General features: G+C 38.1%; 1 protein-coding gene across 1 annotated transcript; it reads right to left on the bottom strand.

Annotated features, from left to right (window-relative positions):
* Positions 1-424: 424 nt before the first annotated feature.
* LOC145166105 (SNF2 domain-containing protein / helicase domain-containing protein / F-box family protein) lies at positions 425-7,646 on the bottom strand. The gene is made up of 9 exons (XM_079085044.1): positions 6,849-7,646; positions 3,556-6,024; positions 3,261-3,474; positions 2,107-2,355; positions 1,968-2,027; positions 1,739-1,869; positions 1,519-1,633; positions 1,315-1,453; positions 425-757 (listed from the first exon to the last, which is right to left on the bottom strand). Exons 1-8 carry the CDS (start codon positions 7,400-7,402, stop codon positions 1,316-1,318), a joined length of 3,930 nt encoding a protein of 1,309 aa, XP_078941170.1. The 5' UTR covers positions 7,403-7,646; the 3' UTR covers positions 425-757; position 1,315.
* Positions 7,647-20,333: the final 12,687 nt, after the last annotated feature.

The raw sequence follows: 20,333 nt of genomic DNA, 5'->3' as shown, positions 1-20,333 counted from the left end.
TTAACATTTTTGCCTCTAAAAATTTATTTGTTTTTTTTTTTACAACTTTTTTTGGAATTGGGTGTTGTACCATTTTCTATTTTTCCTTGTAAATCAATTGTAGTTGATGAGTTTATATATCAAATTTTTGGGATGTGACTTTTTTTTTATTTTATAAAAATACCGTAAACATATTTCCCAGATGTACCTACGATTTCGTATTATTAAATTAACAAGAATGAAACAAGTACATCATGTACAATTAAAGAATGAAAGTATTATAAAGAATCCAAATATGCTTAGCTATTGATGATAAGTATAATTAATTATCTTGATATGCCCTGTTTAATTAACAATTTTTAATTTCTGATTCTCTTAATTTGAGACACTTAGACCATAACTTTAGTCTTTAGTCCAGTTTGACTTCTCTTATAAAAAAAACGAATTTTCAGAAATTGGAATCTTTTGTTTATGAATACAATACATGTTGAGATAGTATCACCTCACCCTACATACATGCTCTTCTACAAGCCATTAAGTATTATCTAAAATGCCCTTTGGTAACAAGATAAAGGACAAATATATGAACCAAAAATAACACAACGAAAAGGGCAAAAAGGTAATTTACCTTAGAAGCTTGCTATGCAAAGGAACTTCACAGTTAATATATGTGCTACAAAAACCATAATTTCTAGAATCTAGACCTACCACAAAAATTAGGGTTAGCCAATAGGGCCCACAAGTGGGTGTATCTACACTTCTACAGCTGATCTTGTTCCTGCAAAAGAGTATGTATGAATTGTCCTTTCAATTTTTCCTTTATTAAATAGAGTAAATTACACGAATGGTCCCTATGGTTTAGGATAATTTGCGTGTTTGGTCCCTAACTTATTTTTTTTAACTCGGAAGATCCATACTGTTTGTTTTTGTTACGTGCAATTTACTCTATTAAATAAGTTCCGAGTTAAAAAAATAAGTTAGGGACCAAAGGCGCAAATTAACCCAAACCATAGGGACCATTCGTGTAATTTACTCTATTAAATAAGTTGAAATATATTTTTTGAAATAACATCTTGAAGTTATGCTTCCATTTTGATATTACGTGAAAGATAATAATATCAAGAAAAACATAAGGTATGTTCACGTTTGATGGAATGTAATAAATTTTTATGTGAACTTTTATATTATATTTGAACACAATAAATATTTTTAACTTTAACCTATACGTTATATATAATAAAAAGAAATAAATAGGGTGCTATAATACAAAAATAAATGATTTTGAACATTATTATGAATGGAAACATGAGAGATATAAATTAAAAAGCATAATACCTTAATTTTTGGGGGTTTTTCGCACAAAACTTAATTGGGCCAAATAATTACTTTCAGCAAAATCATGCAATGTACGTCTAGCTCGTGGGCCCTCATGCACATTCTCTTCCTTCAACAACTTTCTACACTCATCAGTATCCTGCAACCAAATATAATAAAATTGTTATATAAATATAAAAATATATTTAAAAAGTAAAAGTATACCTGAAGGAATTTTAACATCTGTTCTTCAATGGTGCCATGCATAGCCAAAGTTTCTACATGGATTGGGCGTGTAGCACCCATTCTATGAGCACGACTAATCACTTGTTCCTCCATGCTGTCGTGTCAATTGTCAAAATGGTGATATTATGCCATTTTATAATAAAATTTATAAATACAAAAAATAATATCTACATTCTTAGTTTAGACTTTAGATATTTACCTTTTATCCCAAATGGGCTCCATTAAAAATACATGTGTCACAAAACTGAGATCAAGACCAAGTGCTGCACTTCCATCCATCAAAAGAGCCATACATTCCTCATCATGCTGGAAAGTAGCCAGTGATTTCACCTACATCATTTTATAAACTACAAAACTCAATAAAAAAAAAAAAAAAAAAAAATTTGACATGTATTTTCATCAGTTTATATAAACTACAAAATTTTTACCTTGTTAACAGAATGCATTGGACTATACATCCCCACAAATTTAATGCCAGCAATTGTCAACTGAAAAAGGAGTTCATAAATATCTCATCATTTGTGCTCAAAAAAATAATAATAATAATAATAATTAAGAATTAATTACCTGCTGTTCGATTACATGTATATGCTCAAGAAACTGAGAGAATATCAACACTTTCTCTACAGACCTGTTGGTAAATCTAGCAGAATTCATGCTTTTCCCAAAAGGCAAATGAAGGGCATTAATGTCTTTTCCATCGTTGATGCAACTGTCTGTTGTTTTATTATTAGCTTCCTGTAAATCTTTTAATCTTTTCACAAGATATGAAACTTTACTGCTGGATGTTGACTGCCAATCAGGATTCCAATCATCCTAAACCCAAAATAAAAAGATTAAAAGATTAAAAACATAGCAAAATACTTTTATTTATTTGTACATTATATCATATTCCACATTTCAACTTCAATTCAATTTTCATTTCTCTCTATTGCAGCCTTGTCCTTCCAATCTTTTCTTATTAAAGCATTGTACATAGGAAAATATACGTAATTATAGAATTATATTTTTAACTTTATTCTAAGGGCTAAATGCATGAAATAGCAACAGACTTCATTCACTTTTTTATTTTCTTATTAAGGCATTTTACTTTGAAAATCTACCTGATTATAGCATTGCACTTTCAATCTTTTCCTTATTAGGATATTATTATAGTTTAATAAAGGGTTAATCTCATAAAAGACCTTATATTTTGTGTTTTTTCCATTTTAATTTATTTTCAGAAAAAGCCCTTGCATTGTTTCATTTTTTCCGATCTGGCTCTTTTAGTCATTTTTTTCCCGAAAAACTTGTAAAATGTGAGGGTTATTTCGAGAAACACTTAAAAAGTTGAGGGATTATTTGGAAACAGTTGGAAGGTTGAGTGTTTTTTTTCGGAAAAAAAGACAAAGTTGAGTGTTTTTTCAGAAAAATGAAAAAATATAAGGTGTTTTTTGGGAAATAAAAAATAAAAAAACGAGTTTTAATCCGGCAAACACACAAAATATAAGGTCTTTTATGAGATTAACCCTATAACAAACATGCCCAATACTCTGTGCTTGAATGACATTACAATAAAAGGGTAGATTTTTCAAAATCCAATTTTGTAATAAAACAAAATGGAAGTAGGATGCTATAATGAAAAAAAAAAAGTGAATGAAAGTACATTGCTATTTCTTGCATTGAAGCCTAAATTTAAATTGTAAAGCAGAAAATAATATTTTAAAATAATGCAATGAAACCTGTTTATATGATGGTTGTAATTCAATGAGATCTTTTGGAACTGGCCACTTTGGATTAGGATTTTCTGGGCGCGCTAATGTTTCAGGACTTTGCATCTCATATAAATTGTCACACCCTGGAAATGTACACTTTTCACTGTTTAAAGCCACACAATCCAAACATAAAAGATGCCTACATGGCGTTATCACAGGTAAGCGACACCACTCTTCACATCTGTAAATCAAAAAAAAAAAATCACCTTCAGAAACCTCCATCAAAGTGGGCCCCGTTAAAATACTACAAATTATCAATTACCTCATACAGCTTCCGCCATATAAAATATTATATCTAATAAAAGCATATTCCTCGGAAACCGGATCAAGCCCATTTTCCACCAAAATATCCATGGTTTCCTGGATATCTTGACCCGCATCCATTACTTTTATATGTCCAGCTACACAACAAGACAATCTCACATTCCTAATCAAATTACTCCTAAACTTCCACTGCTTCGGATTCAACAAACTTTCCACATGACTCGGATCATTCCAATCCGCCATTAAAATATTCCTCCTAACTGTAACCACCAACTCATTATAACTCCTCGCATGTTCCTCACTAAAATTCAAAAACACCACCTTCTTAACACACTCAGGAATCATCCTCAAATCCTTCTTCCTTGCGCTAATCATACACCTCCCAAGCACCTCCAAAAGACGATTTCGCCCCTCCTCCATTTTCGCCTCAAACGGCCTAAGTATCCCGGATTCCCACGACATTTGATCTTGACCATACGCTTCTTCCCTTAGAAACTTCAACATCGGTTGAAGACTCGAGACTTGACTATTCGGTGTGTTGGGAGTCGGGGTCCCGGTCAACAACCACCGGGTCGAAGCGGTCAATGAAATCGACAACTGTAGTTTGTTGGTTAGGTTGAGGCTCGAGCCCAGGGTGTGACCCTCGTCGAACATGACTCGAGCCCAATGAACCGAAATCAACACGCTTCTTCTTTTAGGGCTCCATTCGGCGCTTAAACGACTGAAAGTTGTAATCACAATGTCATAATCCCACGCCACGTTGTGAACCGATGGCTTTTTATGATCTGCCCAAATTAAAACGCGTAGCTGCCCGGGTTTCACGTGTTTTTCGATTTGTGTCTTCCAATGGTCGACTAGGTTTGCGGGGACCACGATTAGAGTTGCCCGGGATAAATAGAATCTGACCGAATCAAGCGGCTCGTTGAGGGCGATTTTTAGAGCGGATAAATCGAAAGATAAGTTGATTAAATTTCTCGGGTAGTGCCACCTCATTGTGCCTTGGTCAACGCGTTTGACTAAACCGAAAGCTTGAAAGATTTTGTGGAACCCACGGGGTTCTCCCGTGGCTAACACGCGGGTCCCGGTGAGCGGGTGGACTAATCCTGTGGTTTCCATTTTTGTGAGGTGGGTTTCGGTTAGTTTTGTTAACCAAATTAAAGCTTTTTTGGTTTCGAAATTGATTAAGTGGTAGTGTTCTTTAAGGACACTAGTGAAGAAGGAAATGTTTTCTTCTTTTCCTTGTGGTGTTCCTTTTGTGTAAAATCCGGGCAGGTAGGTGACCGACTGCCCGTTGTCCCATGACTGTTCTGGGACATTGCAACTTCTGTGATACGGGTCTTCGTTCATACTACAAAACCATGCAGTGGCAGAATCCGTAATATTTGATTGGAAAAGCTTCCTCCATTTTCTACATGAATCACATTGGACCCACGTTTCATTAACCTCAAAACTCTCCCCACTACCCTTCTTCTCCTTCTTTGGTCTCTTTTTCATGTTTCTTGAGATCACATACGGTGGATCATCATCATCATCATCATCATCATCATCATCATCACCACCACCATGTTTTCTCTTTCTCTCACTAGAAGGGTAAGATGGTCCTTCGTATTCGTTAAAAATATTCCTCTTAACTTTTGTCCAGCTTCGTGTGCTGGATTTTATAAGCTTTGGTGGATCAGGGGTAACGGTTTCTGATACGGTAAGTCCGGTCAGCCCTCTTCGGGTGCTCCGGGCAGCAATCTTTTTTCCACCTAACTCATAATAGCCACATTTCTGATCACCATTTTGTTTACACCAGATTACATCCACCCCATCTGGTGGGTCCGCTAGGGTACCAAGGGTTTTCAAGATTAAAGAAAGGGCAGTTATGGTCTTTCCTAACCCGGGTTCATCACAAAACATACCCCCACGAAAATCTTTAATCATGGGAGTGGGCCCCGTTACAAGCTCTCCAGAAACCAAATTGACATTAAAAGCAAACCCGTCTTCTGTTTCCAATTTCATGTACAATGGATTCGGGAAAGTTTCAGGGTCACGTTCCCGTTTTAGCATCCAGTCAACTGCTGACTGCTGATGTGGAAAAAGTTTAAGTTTCATTGATGGCATTATTGTTTGTGAGAGTAGTCTTAGGTGGCGACATGTGGCGGAGATTTTGAGGAGTTCGAGAGGGCTGAGGGAGGTTAAAATATTGATCAAAACATCATCGGGTAAGAGGTGGAAACCGGATGGGGGGGAATCGTCTGCAGGGTTTATTTTGGAATTGACGAAATCGCCCTTCGTTGAGACGCTTGGTAGAGTTTTGAAGATTTCATGGAGTTCGAATAGTTTGTTTCGGGAAGTATCGGGTGAGTTGCAGTGTTGATTGCATCCAAGAACATGGCAATCTGAAATGTTCCAAATTTGGGTGTCGATGTTGAGATCGAGTTTTTTGTAATCCAGTATTGTTCGCCTTGTTTCCCAATCACAGCTGTAAGGAAATGATTTGAAATAAGTTAGTATTTATGGTGAAAAAGTTTGGATCTTTAAAATGATAATTACTAAAATGTGCATGCAAATATGGCTTGGTGTAAGCTTTCTAGGGCTAGTTTAAGTTATGAGGATGAGAAGGGCATTTATGTCTTTTGAAAAGACAAGATATTTGTCCCATCTTTTTGGGTGGACAAGATATTTGTCACATTGAAATTTGAATATATATGATGCCCAAAATGAATAACTTGGCATATATGAGACTACAACTTACAAGATGAAATCCTAAAGTAGAGGAATGTATGGTATTGAAATTTGAAAGCTATAAGAGTAGCATAGTTTGATGTAAGATATGTGTTTAGACAATGGGTTGTTAGACCCAAAAGATAATATATTTCCTAAATTAACTCTTTAGCAAAGTACAATGCCCTAAAGAGAAACCATTGAGTATGTATGTGTGTTAATGATTAGTCAAGGTGTATTACATAACAGGAGGATCATGAACATTGAGGTAAATGTGTCATTTCATGAGCTAGAATGAGTATTTTATGTTATACATACGTGTATAGGTTTTAGATGGAAGTAAGTACACTTAAAAGGAAATTTACAAGTTCCATGAGGGTTGGTATGGGTTGAAGCCAAATAGGAGGAAAACATGATTTGAGAATCAAGTAGATTCAGGGTTGTATGTGATTGAAGACTCCCAATGAAGTTGGGATGTAAGTTTTATAGACTGGTTGTTAGACGTAAATTAACCATGAGAGATGAGATTATTAAAACTAATAAGCAAGTAATTTGATAGCAATTAACTGAAGAGATCCGAACCTCAAATGGCGGAAGAGAGCTGCCGCCGTGGATCTTGATTTTGGAAACTGCCAACCAGACCACAAAGCAATTGGCAGATAAACATCAACCAGCACCACAACCCTGACTTCCCCTTCTTCCATTTTCCGTGCAATTCGAACCACTCTTGAAGTGATCTTCAAACACTTATTGTTTACCAAAGCGTGAAGTTGATGAATCACACTTACACTACCATGCACTAGCCCTATCTTGCTCAACTTCTTCCTCGACACCGACATTGATCCACCGCCACTTTCGATCTTAGACTTCTGGGGTGTTTCAGTAACTTCGCCGTCGGTCGAAGTAGAGTTGATGGAGTTTGAATTGATCAACGATAGTATGATGCCGTTTGACGACAGAAAACCCACATCAGTTCCATCTCGAAAAATATCACAGCAAGTGTTGACAATTAGGGTTTCGGTAATGCCATTGTCGACAATCTGATTCTGGGTGCTGGTTTGGGGAAACGAGAGGACAACGCACAAGTAACCACAGAGCTTGTGATCCCGGATGGAGTCGTCCTGATTTTCATCCATTTAATGAAGGGAATAATTGGGGATTTCAGGGAAACACACAAATTCAATTCGGTGTTTTGGATGTTTTGATGTCGAACAAAATTTCGTTCTTAAAGCATCATGAGAATTCGTTGTTGGATGAACCGAGGTTTGTGAATCTTGGTTTGGTCTTTGGTGGTTCAAGTTCTTGTTTCTGCGTCCATTGGAAGGCACAATTCCTAACTACGACTACGATTCCATCCACGGTGTTTTTTTTTAGACGTGATTGGTTCATAACGGTCCACTCCTTTAGACCAAATGGTATGGGTCACTCGCCTACAACGCTGTCATAACATCAAAAACACATGTCTCTTCTTGTTGTGTTCGGGTCTTTGGATAAATACTTTTTAGTTTATTAGTTTATTGCTTATTGCGGTGGAAATAAGCATTTTTTTAAAATGTGTTTGGATTAGTGTCACAAACCCCGAACCAGACGGCGAAAACGTTCGAGGGCTCGTGTGACTTAAATTGAAATATCATCACAATGAATATACATGAAACTTAACACATTCATCACCAAACATTACATAGTACAACTGGCATTGTTTACATCAAGTACATGGTTTACATTACATGATTCCAAAATATAAAGTGTTTGGTGATTAGCAACTACAAAAGAAACTTTCAACACACTGGATGCTTCATTGTTCTAACGATTACCTGAGAATACAAGTTATTTTGAAAATGGTCAACATATATAATGTTGGTGAGTTCATAAGTGTGTTTGATGTAAAATAGTTTATGTCGTTCGTAAAACCCAGAAAATTCGATATTTTCTGTAATAAGACTTTTCATAAAAATGTTGTGATGATCCTGTAAGTATATGTGTGAATGATTTCAAAACGTGTATAAATGAGAATTTTTGCATTATAGTTTTTGAAAGTACCAGTGAGTAAGATTGGTTTCCCCGGAAAACCCGATGTTTTCCGATATAAAGTTATGATTGTTTTGTATTATTGTATCGTCACAGCGAATGAATATGATTTCCCTTGATTACTTAAATGGTATCGGATTTCTATGTGAGTCGTTATAACCATGCATGATAATGACTAGTTCGTCTGTCTTGGCATTCTAATGAACACCGGGATTGATCTTAAGATTTAGTCACCCTAGACTGGCCGAGTCTAACTGTAGCGAACAGCTTAGGTGTGGGGTGTCACCCCCGTATAGATCTATACACAAACTCTCGCTCTCCCTCCAGGAGACTTTGATTACAACTACAGACTACGACCGACACTTATTGGTGTCACCCGTTATTACTCACTTAATCCACATGAATTTGATTAACCTTGATTAATGACCTGATTTTAGTTTATTTGAAGAGAAGGTAAGCCTAACAGACGAGGAGAAGAAGACTACTAGGCCCTACTAATTTTGTATGTTATTTAAGGCTGTCGAGTATACGAAAGGCGCGTTGGCCCATTTCGCATATGATTTATTTGGACCTTACTAGTAATGCTAATGGGCCACTGAGGCCCAATAGCATGTAAAAACCATTGAGGGTCCCTTAAGCATGTAATTGGGTCACAGGAGGCCCAATAACATGTATTATTTATGTTGGGCCCAACAGCCATGTTAATGGGTCACGAAGGCCCAATAAGCATGATTAGAATCTCTCAAGCCCAACCATTAAAATGTTTACTTGATTTGTATAGTATTTGGTAGCGAAGTTGTTTAATCGATATGTCGTAATAATCACGAATTTGTTTTATAACGATTCATAGATTTATAAAAATAGTTGTTTTCCTATTTAAAAACCCATAAGTTATAAAGTTTTGTATATTTTGACTCAGTTATTTTATTATTAACATAATTGACCAAAAATATTAGTTTGACCTATTCAACCCTTATTTTGGTAAAGTTGGCAATTTTTAGCCCTTTTTATGAATAATGACATATTAGGTCCTCGAACTCTTTTTCTTGACATTTTTGGCCTAAACACTTAATTAAATAATGTTTTAAGCCCAGAGTTTTATTTTGGACAGTTTCAGCCCCTTAGTTAGAAGATTTGCATTTAAATCCACACTTTTCGCAATTTTTACACTTTTTACCCCAAAATCCAAAATCTTTGCATTTTTAGTCCCTTTTGATAAATAAGGCCATTTTAACCCCTGAAATAGGTTTATTTACGTTTATAGCCCCTGTTTTGAGAAAACTTTCCATTTCAGCCCCTTAAATTTGATTTTTCGCATTTTTGGGCCTAAATAGCCGAAAAGCCCAAATTTTAGCCCATTAGGCTAAAATTTACATTTTTAGTCCTTTAGAAAGCCTAATATTTATAAAAACTCTTATTTTGGCTGTTTTAACCTTTTGATCCTTGTAGAAACCGTGAATGACATCTTTTTCCCCATCTTTTGTTTATTTTTCAAAAAATGGTCCAATAACAAATTTTTATGTTGTAGTGTGTTATTTTAAAGCTTGTATGGTAGTTTATCTTGGCATGTTAAGTGAAGTATGACCTAGATCACATATTTTTCCTTCTTGAACTATAGATCTCGAAATATCTTTCATTTTTAGTACATATTTACCACAAAAACACAAGAAATCACACATAACATACAAATACACATAGATCTTCACATTTTACTTGTATTCTCCCCCATAAATCATATGAAAACTGAAAATAGAGGGGTATGAACTCACCTTTGCTTGTTGTTGTCGGTTTTGAAGAAAGAAATGGAAGAGTTTTGGTCCTAGTAAGCCTTCTTGGGTGGATCTCGAACTTAGTATGTTTCTACGAGTATGATCATGAATTTAAGGTGGTAAGAAGAGTGAATGAGTGTAGAAAGGAAATATGTTTGCAAGATCTTACCACTAGAGTGTAGCTTGAAGTGATTTTTGGATGGAATCTCCTTGAAATCCTTCTAATTCTCGAAAAGTCTTGATGAGAGGGAAAGGATGTTCTTGAATGTTTTACTTAGAGAGAGTATGAAATGTTTTATGTGTGTGTGTTGATTCTCGGCCGCAGGTATTAAAAAGAATGAGAAGAGAGAGATGAATGCATGGGAACATGAGATTTGTCTTGGATGTATGTTGGATAATCCCATAATTAACCCCTAAACAACAATGAGGTGTCATGGGCATTTATTCATTTCTTTGCTCTTTTTTTTCCTACTTGGGCCGAGAGAGAGAGAAGGAAGAGATTCTTGTTTATTTCGATTTCTTCCAATGGAATGACGAGAGTCTCGTCGGATAAGCACTTTTTCAAATTTGAAACATGGAACACGGGGTGTACACTGCTGAGTTCAGCAGTTAGTTGCAGTCTATAAGCCACCGGACCGATTCGGGAAAGAATCTCGAATGGTCCAATGTACCGTGGGTTTAGTTTTCCCCGTTTCCCAATACGAATCACCCCTTTCCAGAGAGAGACTTTTAACAATACCCGATCCCCGACTCGGAATTCCAAGGGCTTTCGCCGTTTATCAGCGTAGCTTTTCTGTCGGTCTCGTGATGCTTGAAGTCGAGCTTTGATTTGAACTATTTTCTCTGTCGTTTCGCGTATGATTTCTGGTCCTGTTAATGCATTTCTTGGTGTCTTCCCTCTTGCCAGCTGAGTGTCGCCTACCTCAGTCCAACACAACGGTGATCTACATTTACGACCATATAACGCTTCGAAAGGAGCAACTTTGATGCTTGTGTGATAACTGTTGTTGTACGAAAACTCAATTAAAGGTAAGTGGGTATCCCACGACCTTCCAAAGTCTATCACACATGCTCTAAGCATATCCTCAAGCGTTTGAATGGTTCGCTCACTTTGACCATCCGTCTGTGGGTGGTAAGCAGTGCTCATATCGAGTTGTGTCCCCATAGCCTTCTGCAGTGATTGCCAAAAGCGTGAAGTGAACCTACTATCTCGATCTGAGATGATAGATATTGGTACTCCATGGAGTCTCACGATTTCCTTGATGTAGATTCTTGTCAATCGTTCCATCTTGTATGACTCCTTTATTGGCAGGAAATGAGCAAATTTTGTCAAGCTGTCGACTATTACCCATATGGTATCCAATCCATCTGTTGTCTTGGGTAATTTGGTCACAAAGTCCATAGTAATCCTTTCCCATTTCCACTCGGGTATTACCGGTTGTTGTAATAGTCCCGAGGGCTTCTGATATTCTAGCTTCACTTTAGCACAAGTGAGGCACTTGCTAACGTATGTGGCAATTTCTGCCTTCATGTTAGGCCACCAATATTGTTGCTTGATATCCAAGTACATTTTATCTGAACCCGGATGGATGGAGTATCGTGTCTTATGAGCCTTATTCATGACTACTTCTCTGAATCCCCCAAGTTTAGGGATCCAAATTCGGTTCATGAAGTAATATGCTCCATCCTTCTTGACTTCAAAGTTCTTTTCCATTCCACGTAACGCTTCGCTTGTTCTGTTTTCTATCTTCATGGCATCGAACTGGGCTGCTTTGATTTACGAGGACATATGGGATTGAATGGTTATTGAAAGAGTCTTCACACGACGACTTGAGTATTCTTTCTGACTCAAGGCATCAGCTACCACGTTAGCCTTGCCTGGGTGGTACTTGATTTCGCACTCATAATCGTTCAGCAGCTCAACCCATCTTCGCTGCCTCATGTTTAACTCCTTTTGATTTAAAATGTGTTGGAGACTCTTGTGGTCGGTGAAAATGGTGCACTTCGTACCATAAAGGTAGTGCCTCCAAATTTTCAAGGCGAAGACCACAGCTCCCAATTCGAGATCATGGGTGGTATAATTCACCTCATGTGTCTTTAGTTGTCGGGATGCATAAGCTATCACCCTTCCTCGCTGCATGAGTACACAGCCTAAACCCTGATTCGAAGCATCGCAGTAAACTACGAAATCCTCCGTTCCCTCTGGTAGTGATAGTACTGGTGCACTACAGAGAGCTCGCTTCAGAGTTCGGAAGGCAACCTCCTACTTTTCTGTGCATTCAAATGGCACGCCCTTTTGTGTAAGCATGGTAAGTGGCTTGGCTGTTTTGGAGAAGTTCTGAATGAATCTCCTGTAATAGCCTGCGAGACCTAAAAATTGACGAATTTCTATGGGTGTCGTTGGGACCGCCCATCCTTCTATGGCCTTGACCTTAGAAGGGTCTACATGTATCCCTTCTTGACTGACAACATGACCCAAAAAGTTCACGCTACAGAGCTAGAACTCACACTTAGAGAGTTTTGCGTATAACTTTTCAGTTCGTAGGGTTTCCAAGATTTGCCGGAGATGTCGGCCATGCTCCTCTTCGCTTCAAGAATAGACCAGGATATCGTCGATGAAAACAATGACAAAATTGTCGAGGAATGGTCGGCAGATTCGATTCATTAGGTCCATGAATGCGGCAGGGGCATTCGTTAGACCGAAGGGCATTACAACAAATTCATAATGTCCATAGCGAGTTCGGAAAGTGGTTTTGGGGATATCCTCTTCCCGGACTTTGAGTTGGTGGTATCCGGATCGCAGATCTATCTTAGAGAAGTAACTTGCTCCTTGGAGCTGGTCGAATAGATCGTCGATTCGCGGAAGTGGGTAGCGATTTTTGATAGTGAGCTTGTTTAGTTCTCTATAATCAATACACATTCTAAAGGATCCGTCCTTTTTCTTAACAAAGAGGACCGGAGCTCCCCAGGGTGAGAAGCTAGGTCGGATGAATCCTTTGCTCAAGAGTTCGCCAAGTTGGCTTGACAGTTCTTGCATCTCCGCAAGAGCCAACCTATAGGGTGATTTGGCAATGGGCGTGGCTCCCGGCACCAGGTCAATTCGGAACTCGACTTGTCTTTCTGGGGGTATCCCCAGAAGGTCTTCAGGAAAGACATCCGGGAAGTCGCAAGCCACTGGGATGTCTCGAATATTGACCTCTTCCTTGAACTTATCCACTATGTGTGCCAGAAACGCCAAGTCCTTCTTTTGTAGATACTTCCGTGCCTTAATGCACGAGATAAGACGAAGGTTCGTACTGGGTTTGTCCCCGTATATAATTAGGGTTTCGTGGTTAGGGAGATGAAGGCGAACGGCCTTCTCGCAACACATAATTTCGGCATGATGGGGGCTCAACCAGTCCATGCCGACAATCACATCAAAACTCCTAATAGTTACAGGCATCAAGTTTATTTGAAAGGCATGTTGATTTAAAGTTAGGGTATATCCTACATAGATTTCCCCAGCTGATTCTGTTTTCCCATTAGCCATTTCCACCGTAAAGGTTTCATTAAGCTTTTGGGGTTGTTGTTTTAGCAAGTGTTTGAATTTGTTACTCACAAAGCTTCGCTCTACCCCGATATCAAACAGGATGCATGCATATGAGTGGTTAAGGAGAAACGTACCGGTGACGACAGCGGGATCCTGAACCACTTCTCCTTGACCCATAGTCAGCACTCTTCCTGCTGCTCCTGTCGCCTGGTTGTTTGCATTGGGACAATTCCGCCTGAAATGTCTGGTCTTCCCGCACCCATAACAGGTATAACTGGCCCCATCCTTTGTGTTGTTGTTGTTGTTGTTGTTGGGCATCTGGTTTTGTGGAAGCTGGGTCCTACAATACTTTGCTGTATGGCCCTTCCGGTTGCATCTTGTGCACATCATCTCTCTGCATTCCCCGTGGTGGTGGTAGTTACATTTGTTACACTTGGGAAGATTCCCTGTGTACTGTTTCGGAGCATTCGACGTGGATGAGGCTGGAGCATGTGGTGCTGTGGTAGCTTGGGTTGCTGCATGGACAGTTACTGTCTGTTGCTTCTTAGATGATTCTGAGTTCTGTTTACCTCTTCTCTTGTTGTTCTTCCCTTTCTTATTCTCTTCTTCCTTCTTAACATCCGCTTCCACAATCTTAACACTCTTCTTGTTGCCATGATCATACAGTTTCTTGGCCAATATTTTGGCGCTATCAAACGTCTCAGGGTTTTTCGCAATGACATTCCCTTGGATAGGTGCAGTCAATCCCCAGATGAACCTCTCAATCTTTTTCCCTTCTGAGGTGATCATACCCGGACACAGAAGGGATAGCTCGCTAAACCTAGATATGTATGCGTCGATATTAGAGTTCTGAACTGTCAAGTTCCACAATTCTTGTTCCATCTTTTGTATCTCGCCTCTAGGGCAGTACTCTGCCAACATTATTTCCTTCAGTTCTTCCCAGGGCATCGCGTTTGCCACTGGAAGGGTCATGGCTTCGATGTGACCGTTCCACCAGGAAAGAGCTTGATCAACAAAGGTACATGCTGCGAACTTGACCTTACACCCATCTGGACACCCGCAAATTTCAAAGACGGATTCAATTTTCTCAATCCACCTCTTTAGGGCTATGACACCTCCCGTTCCATTAAAGGTCTGTGGCTTGGCGTTGGTAAAGTCTTTGTAAGAGCATGTCTTGGTAGGTCCTTGATTTATTCCGTTGTTTGAACTTCCAGCTCCCTGCCCGTTTCCTCCGCCATTGTTCCCTTGGTGGATTTGCGCCATGGCTGTTGTGACTGCAGCAGATACAGCTGTTTGAAACGTAGCTGAGTTGACTTCCGGTGGTGTCGGTGGTTGGTTATTTCCGCGGTTTGGTCTCTGAGGCATCTTGTTGTTACGGAACAGAAAGATGTTGAGTATGTATTGTTTTTAAGTTGAGAATTTCGTGAATCGTTTTTTGTATCTAATTGTTCCCATATCTTTACACCAAACAATAATAGTATAAAACACATAGCAGGTCACAACATCACCATAAAACACATAATATTTTTCACTAATAATATTCGTACTTTGATACATGACAATTTGCTCGAAAGGGCATACATAAAGTTTGGCAGCATAACGACTCTATGAGTAGTGTAATCACTTAAACATGGAGTCGGTAGTACATAATATAGCGAACATAAGAGAACATAGCACTAGTAGGGAAGTCTACTGGTCCGAAGTGCTCTGAGATGCGTCGGGTGGTAGGGTTGATGATGTGGATGCGCCCTGAAGACGCGCCATTTGTCGTTCTGTGGCTCGTAGTCGATCCTCCCACATCGCTTGACGTACATGAAACTTATGGATTACTTCTTGAGTTTCTCGCTCCACCCGGGCCACTGCGGCTCGCATCTGATTCAGTTGCTCGGCCGTGTCCTGGGCCAAGTCGCCAGTGTTTCGTAATCGTCTCACCATGACAGGAAGTGCTCGGTCAGCCGGTCCTCCCTCCCGCAAGTCATAGAACTGGCGAGCCATGCCAAACGGGGGTCGCTGTCCCTGTTGTCTGCTCCATCTCCAAATGTCAATACCCCAGGGAGGGGTAGGGCCGTTAGGGCCCATTCGGTGAGCTGGCACCCTCACTAGGTATGGGGGTTGATGACTACAGACTCAGTGTCTGAATCATCGATGTTGTCGCCGCCCGACTCTTCCTCTTCAATGTCTGCCACAGGTTCTGCAGGTCCCTCTTCGATTTCCTCTTCCGGTTCCTCTTCTTCCATAGGATCCTCTTCAGGCTCCTCGTCGGATTCCTCTAGCCATCTGTTATTCCCCTGATTGGGGAAATACGGATCTCCAGGGAGATGGAACCCAGCCATACTGTCTGCAAGGGGGGGGTATATCAATAAACTATTTTTAATCCTAAAATATGTTTAGTTGTTATAAAAATTGGGTTGATGCATTCTTCTTGTTCAACAATAGGGTATTCCTTAGGTTTACTGACCATCGCGATCATTCCAGGGCATGTGATAGTTGTACTACGAAGAAATGTAGTTGATCAGGCTACATTCATCCCTAATACAACTGTGAACAGTCCTGGCTTAACCGGGATGTCAGGTTCTCCCAAATCATCTTATTTGATTTGTTATTATGTTCATTTTTTCTAAGTCGCATAAATAAGAGTGTTTATTAGCACATTTTATTTGTTTTGTTCAGAGTTATTTAGTCCCTTGCTGGGTTTATAGTTGCATATCAATGTGTGGTTAGATATGTCAGTTCACTATAAACAGAGCTCTGATACCAACCTGTCACACCCCCGAACCAGACGACGGAAACGTCCGAGGGCTCGCGTGACTTAAATTGAAATATCATCACAATGAATATACATGAAACTTAACACATTCATCACCAACATTACATAGTACAACTGGCATTGTTTACATCAAGTACATGGTTTACATTACATGATTCCAAAATATAAAGTGTTTGGTGATTAGCAACTACAAAAGAAACTTTCAACACACTGGATGCTTCATTGTTCTAACGATTACCTGAGAATACAAGTTATTTTGAAAACGGTCAACATATATAATGTTGGTGAGTTCATAAGTGTGTTTGATGTAAAATAGTTTATGTCGTTCGTAAAACCCAGAAAATCCGATATTTTCTGTAATAAGACTTTTCATGAAAATGTTGTGATGATTTAGTAAGTATATGTGTGAATGATTTCAAAACGTGTATAAATGAGAAGTTTTGCATTATAGTTTTTGAAAGTACCAGTGAGTAAGATTGGTTTCCCCGGAAAACCCGATGTTTTCCGATATAAAGTTATGATTGTTTTGTATTATTGTATCGTCACAGCGAATGAATATGATTTCCCTTGATTAATTAAATGGTATCGGATTTCTATGTGAGTCGTTATAACCATGCATGATAATGACTAGTTCGTCTGTCTTGGCATTCTAATGAACACCGGGATTGATCTTAAGATTTAGTCACCCTAGACTGGCCGAGTCTAACTGTAGCGAACAGCTTAGGTGTGGGGTGTCACCCCCGTATAGATCTATACACAAACTCTCGCTCTCCCTCCAGGAGACTTTGATTACAACTACAGACTACGACCGACACTTATTGGTGTCACCCGTTATTACTCACTTAATCCACATGAATTTGATTAACCTTGATTAATGACCTGATTTTAGTTTATTTGAAGAGAAGGTAAGCCTAACAGACGAGGAGAAGAAGACTACTAGGCCCTACTAATTTTGTATGTTATTTAAGGCTGTCGAGTATACGAAAGGCGCGTTGGCCCATTTCGCATATGATTTATTTGGACCTTACTAGTAATGCTAATGGGCCACTGAGGCCCAATAGCATGTAAAAACCATTGAGGGTCCCTTAAGCATGTAATTGGGTCACAGGAGGCCCAATAACATGTATTATTTATGTTGGGCCCAACAGCCATGTTAATGGGTCACGAAGGCCCAATAAGCATGATTAGAATCTCTCAAGCCCAACCATTAAAATGTTTACTTGATTTGTATAGTATTTGGTAGCGAAGTTGTTTAATCGATATGTCGTAATAATCACGAATTTGTTTTATAACGATTCATAGATTTATAAAAATAGTTGTTTTCCTATTTAAAAACCCATAAGTTATAAAGTTTTGTATATTTTGACTCAGTTATTTTATTATTAACATAATTGACCAAAAATATTAGTTTGACCTATTCAACCCTTATTTTGGTAAAGTTGGCAATTTTTAGCCCTTTTTATGAATAATGACATATTAGGTCCTCGAACTCTTTTTCTTGACATTTTTGGCCTAAACACTTAATTAAATAATGTTTTAAGCCCAGAGTTTTATTTTGGACAGTTTCAGCCCCTTAGTTAGAAGATTTGCATTTAAATCCACACTTTTCGCAATTTTTACACTTTTTACCCCAAAATCCAAAATCTTTGCATTTTTAGTCCCTTTTGATAAATAAGGCCATTTTAACCCCTGAAATAGGTTTATTTACGTTTATAGCCCCTGTTTTGAGAAAACTTTCCATTTCAGCCCCTTAAATTTGATTTTTCGCATTTTTGGGCCTAAATAGCCGAAAAGCCCAAATTTTAGCCCATTAGGCTAAAATTTACATTTTTAGTCCTTTAAAAAGCCTAATATTTATAAAAACTCTTATTTTGGCTGTTTTAACCTTTTGATCCTTGTAGAAACCGTGAATGACATCTTTTTCCCCATCTTTTGTTTATTTTTCAAAAAATGGTCCAATAACAAATTTTTATGTTGTAGTGTGTTATTTTAAAGCTTGTATGGTAGTTTATCTTGGCATGTTAAGTGAAGTATGACATAGATCACATATTTTTCCTTCTTGAACTATAGATCTCGAAATATCTTTCATTTTTAGTACATATTTACCACAAAAACACAAGAAATCACACATAACATACAAATACACATAGATCTTCACATTTTACTTGTATTCTCCCCCATAAATCATATGAAAACCGAAAATAGAGGGGTATGAACTCACCTTTGCTTGTTGTTGTCGGTTTTGAAGAAAGAAATGGAAGAGTTTTGGTCCTAGTAAGCCTTCTTGGGTGGATCTCGAACTTAGTATGTTTCTAGGAGTATGATCATGAATTTAAGGTGGTAAGAAGAGTGAATGAGTGTAGAAAGGAAATATGTTTGCAAGATCTTACCACTAGAGTGTAGCTTGAAGTGATTTTTGGATGGAATCTCCTTGAAATGCTTTTAATTCTCGAAAAGTCTTGATGAGAGGGAAGGGATGTTCTTGAATATTTTTCTTAGAGAGAGTATGAAATGTTTTGTGTGTGTGTGTTGATTCTTGGCCGCAAGTATTAAGAAGGAGAAGAGAGAGATGAATGTATGGGAACATGAGATTTGTCTTGGATGTATGTTGGATAATCCCATAATTAACCCCTAAACAACAATGAGGTGTCATGGGCATTTATTCATTTCTTTGCTCTTTTTTTTTCTACTTGGGCCGAGAGAGAGAGAAGGAAGAGAATGGCTTGGCCCTTTTATGCTTGAGTCCATAATATGAGGGCCAATTTGATGGTTTTCGGCCCATTGGGCCTTTAGAGTAGATCACGGACCAATTTTTGTATAAGAGAATGGTTTTGAGTCCATTTAAGCTAATTGGATTAGTTATCGCCCAAAGGCCCATTAAAGATAAACTAGTCCATTTTAGGCTTATAAGGCCCAAAAAGGTTAAGTCTAATGAGATTGGGTCCAATGAGAGTCCATTTAAGAGTTCTAAGCCCAAAATAGTCACATTGGAAGTTTATTGGCCCATTAGGCCCAATAAGGAAATCCTAGTCCATAATGGACTTAAACCGGGATTTCTATGGTTTCCAACCTTTTGTAGACTATTTGAGCGGTTGTATGGAGTGTTTGATGGAATTTTGTTGTCACTGAATAAGCATCATACATGCTTTCAAGTTTTAGTTACAATGTTATCCTTGTTAATTGTTTACAAAGCATCAGAATTCCTAGTTGTGACAATTGGCTTATTGCGGTGGGAATAAGCAATAAGCAATAAGCAATTAAGTGTTTGGAAAAATAAAACAACTTATATGAGTAAAATGACCAATAAGCAATAAGCAATAAGCAATAAGCAATAAGCATTCTCCCCTTGCTTATTAAAATCAGCTTATTTGGCTTATTTCTACAGCAATAAGCTGATTTTTAAAGACTCCTATCCAAACACTTAAATTTGCTTATTGCGGTGGGATTAAGCAATAAGCAATAAGCAGCCTATTTTTTCCCTATCCAAACACCCCCTTCATGACCGGATGAAACGAGATCATCTATTGGCTGCACAAATTATCTCTCTCTATCTCTCTCCTCTTAACGGGTGTTATAACACCATGAACATCACCCCCTCTTCTTGTTGTTTTTTGTTATAACACCACCAAAACGGGCCCATACCTAATAGTCTTAGCTGTCAACTATGCCGATCAGGTGACACGTCACTTTTTGCCATAAAAGTGTAGTTTCATACCACACACAAAGAGTGGTGCCAAACTTCTTTATTTATTTTTATTTTTAAATAAATAAAATTTTTAGTTTTAATTAAAAACAAAAGATTTCATTAATTAAAAATAAAAACCATTACATTACTTAAAAAAAATAACATGACATTAAAAAAAATCCTAGAAAATTAGAAAGCTTAAACTTACAACTTAATGAAAAAACACACATCAAATGATTAAAAACTTAGAAAAAAATAGAAATTAAAAACGACTAGTATAACGTTTTTT

Source organism: Lactuca virosa, chromosome 1 (assembly GCF_052849685.1).
Source record: "Lactuca virosa cultivar CGN04683 chromosome 1, Lactuca_virosa_CGN04683_v6, whole genome shotgun sequence".
NCBI classification, from domain to species: domain Eukaryota; kingdom Viridiplantae; phylum Streptophyta; class Magnoliopsida; order Asterales; family Asteraceae; genus Lactuca; species Lactuca virosa.
The sequence above is the reverse complement of the archived record's forward strand: the minus strand, read 5'-3'. Positions and strand labels throughout refer to the sequence as shown.

Bases quoted from the DNA above. Each gene is read 5' to 3' on its own strand.
- LOC145166105 (XM_079085044.1), bottom strand. From the start codon at position 7,402: ATGGATGAAAATCAGGACGACTCCATCCGGGATCACAAGCTCTGTGGT. The intron at 2,356-3,260 runs GTTTCATTGCAT...TTTTGGGTTTAG, and splicing joins TACAACCATCATATAAACAG to GATGATTGGAATCCTGATTG. The intron at 1,454-1,518 runs GTATACTTTTAC...ATTTGGTTGCAG, and splicing joins AGATGTTAAAATTCCTTCAG to GATACTGATGAGTGTAGAAA.